This window comes from Austrofundulus limnaeus, unplaced genomic scaffold (genome assembly GCF_001266775.1).
Source record: "Austrofundulus limnaeus strain Quisiro unplaced genomic scaffold, Austrofundulus_limnaeus-1.0 Scaffold562, whole genome shotgun sequence".
Taxonomy (NCBI): Eukaryota; Metazoa; Chordata; class Actinopteri; order Cyprinodontiformes; family Rivulidae; genus Austrofundulus; species Austrofundulus limnaeus.
In genome coordinates this window covers 333,946-336,889 of record NW_013952964.1, presented here as the reverse complement: position 1 = coordinate 336,889, position 2,944 = coordinate 333,946, and the positions used below count along the sequence as shown (strand labels likewise).

Sequence of the window (2,944 nt, the reverse complement as noted above, 5' to 3'; positions counted from 1 at the left end):
GCATCAGTTCAGCTTTAGAAGGTAATAAACCCAGTTTAGATTTGCTGCTTTGAGGAATCGTTAATCACTCGTCATTGGCTGACAGATGATCTCGTGACCACAGATAGAAGCCAGAGGCCTCATTCATCCTGTTTGTGTCGTCGGTGATGTTCCTGCAGAGCTCTGACACGAGCAGCTCGTGTTTCCCTGACAGGAAGCAGACAGCTGCAGCCACGGACCGTTTCAGGCAAATGAAATATAAAGTGAGTTGGTTTTAACCAAGAACCAGTGCTGGCTTTGTCCTTTCTGCTCACAGATAAGGTCAGGCAGATGAATGAGCTGCCCGCCCCCTGCAGCCCCCCCTGCAGCCCCCTGAGGAGCGAGGGCAGGACGAAGGCCTGATCTGCCTCAGGAGTGTTTCCCTGCAGGAGTCACTCCGGATCAGGCAGATCTACAGCTTAATGAGCAACATGAGACTTAAACTGCTTTTTATTACTGCCTGCTTTTAACTTCAGAATTATGACCCCCGATGAGTCTGACCCACACTGAGCCAGCCAACAGTTTTACAATAGACCCCATATTTGAGCAGGGGGCTCCACCTGAGAAGGGGTGTTTGGACGTACAAAAATGCTTATAACTCAAAAACGATCTAACACAGGAGCTTCAGATTTATTTTGTTGTTTAGCTCTGATGAAGGGCTAACCATTGGGCCCACCAATGTTGTCATTATATTGATTTCCAAATGAGTTCTAAAAGTTTTGAAATCAATAAAATGACAACAGTGCTCAAATTTATGCACCTGTCTAATTTTGTTAAACCAATTATTGCACATTTTCTGTAAATCATAACTTCATTTCACTTCTCAAATATCACTGTGTTTGTCCTCTATATGATANAAGCTGGAATTAGCATTGGAGAGGCTAGCAACTAGCATGAATAAGCTGGCGTTAGCATTGAAGAGGCTAGTAACTAGCTTAGCTAAGCTGGAATTTGCACTGGAGAGGCCAGCAACTAGCATGGATAAGCTAGCATTAGCACTCAAGAGGCTAGTGACTAGCAAGAATAAGCTGGTGTTAACATTTAAGAGGCTAGCGACTAGCTTAGCTAAGCTGTAATTAGCATTGGAGAAGCTAGCAACTAGCCTGAATAAGATGGCAGTAGCACTGGAAAGGCTAGCGACTAGCTTGGATAAGCTGGCATTAGCATTGGAGAAGCTAGCCACTAGCATGGATAAGGTAATGTTGAACAGTAAATTCTGTCTAAGGAACACCTGTCAGTGCATGTCGCTTATAGATTTGTATGTCAACCATTTTTGTTTTAAAAACAAAGTTTGTGTCTAATAAAATAGGTGAGCAGCCTAGACATGCTAGTCGCTAGCCTCTCCAATGCTAATACCAGCTTATCCATGCCAACTGACAATGGAGGGAGTCGGCAATCCAGTGGTTCAATAGCTGGATTAGGAATAGATATAGCCTCCTGCTACAAGAATGTAGCAACCTCTGGTTGCGTAATAGTCTTAATTTTGGCCCTCATATCCTGCCATATAGTTCAACATGTTCCAACAAACAGGTTCCACCCCTGCTGAAGATGAAAAAAAGTCTTGTTTTTTGTTTGATATTTGCAAACAGTGCACAGACAAGTCAGTAATACTGCTCATAATTTCCTCTGAGTCTCTGTCCGGGGCAGAAAGACGAACTTCTCCTGCAGAGGTAACTGAAGAGTCTCCACTGACTCCGACACAATGAGGCAACACATTTTAAAGAAGTCTGAGCTGGGTTTGCCTCGGTGCTTGACTCTTGAGTGCAGAAATAAAAGAAAAAAAAAGATTTGACCTCATGTAAGAAAACTCCTGAGTTCAGAAATCTCAGAAATGCAGTGGAACACAAAGCTGCCGTAGGTCGGAGGGTTTAGTTCGGCTTTGTTTCAGAACATGACCTCCTCACAGCTCCCGTAGTCGCTCCCCACCATGCTGGACCCTTCGTAGTTGCATCGGTTCTGTCCTGCGGGTCTGGTCTGAGGCTGGGCGGGGCTCGGCGCCGAGGGCTGGTCGGGCTGCTCYGCGTAGGACGGCATGGCCACGCTGAGGCGCATGCTCAGCCTCTTGTAGCCCCCCGAGACGTTGTCCAGGCTGCGCGCGTGCTGCGTGGGGTAGTAGCTGATGGCGGTGTACTCGTTGGGACACTGACCGCTGGGGAGAGGAAGCCCGTCCGGACCCAGGAAGTCGTCCAGGTTCTGGTTGCTGTAGCAGGGCGGCAGGGGTGCTCGGCGGTCGCAGCGGTCCAGGGGGAAGGGGAAACCACCGAACCGGGAGTTCCTGCGAGAATCCGCCGTAGAGGTGGAGTAGGTGTCTTCGACGATGTCAAACTGGGGGAACTCTTGGACGGTCGGGCGCCCGTAGTAGTCCGGGTCAGCTGGGTAGACTGAGAACAAAGACGAGATCTTATTAGTGACATCATCGCTTCAAACCAGTGCAGGATCTAGGATTTTTCTGAGTCAGGGGCCATCAAGAGGCCACAATATTCATAGAGGGGCCAGTCTTTGTTCAACATCCTTTCACACAAATCCACTGTTTTGTTAATGTGTTAACATTTAACCAGTCATACATGTTCAAACACTTGTAACGTTTTTAAAAAGGTACCACTTTACAATAAGGCTCCCCTTATAAGCTAYGTTTCCATTAAAAATGTGCGCAAAACTTTGTTGATATTCTGTTAATGTCGAAAAACAGTTTCGCAWCTGCTGTGTTTCCATTAAGAAATGCTATTAAAGTCACGTGAATACGTTTGTTCTCATGATAAGTCATTACAAACATGGCGGCGATGGATGTAAACACATAGCATGTTGCTACCACGACACTAGCGCTCATCATCAGAGGAGACGTCGGCGTCTTTTATCTACGTTCACACTGCAGGTCTTAATGCTCAGTTCCGATTTTTTGAAAAAATCCGATCTTTTTGTGTGAACG

At 46.5% G+C, this 2,944-nt stretch overlaps 1 protein-coding gene across 1 annotated transcript in view; it reads right to left on the bottom strand.

Moving 5' to 3' along the window:
- Window positions 1-891: 891 nt before the first annotated feature.
- Window positions 892-2,944, bottom strand: part of fat2 (FAT atypical cadherin 2) — a gene marked incomplete in the record, with an annotated part of 140,869 nt that continues 138,816 nt past the window's right edge. Inside the window, 1 exon segment of the mRNA XM_014026517.1 lies at window positions 892-2,399. Within this exon segment, the coding sequence (XP_013881971.1) occupies window positions 1,903-2,399 (497 nt within the window).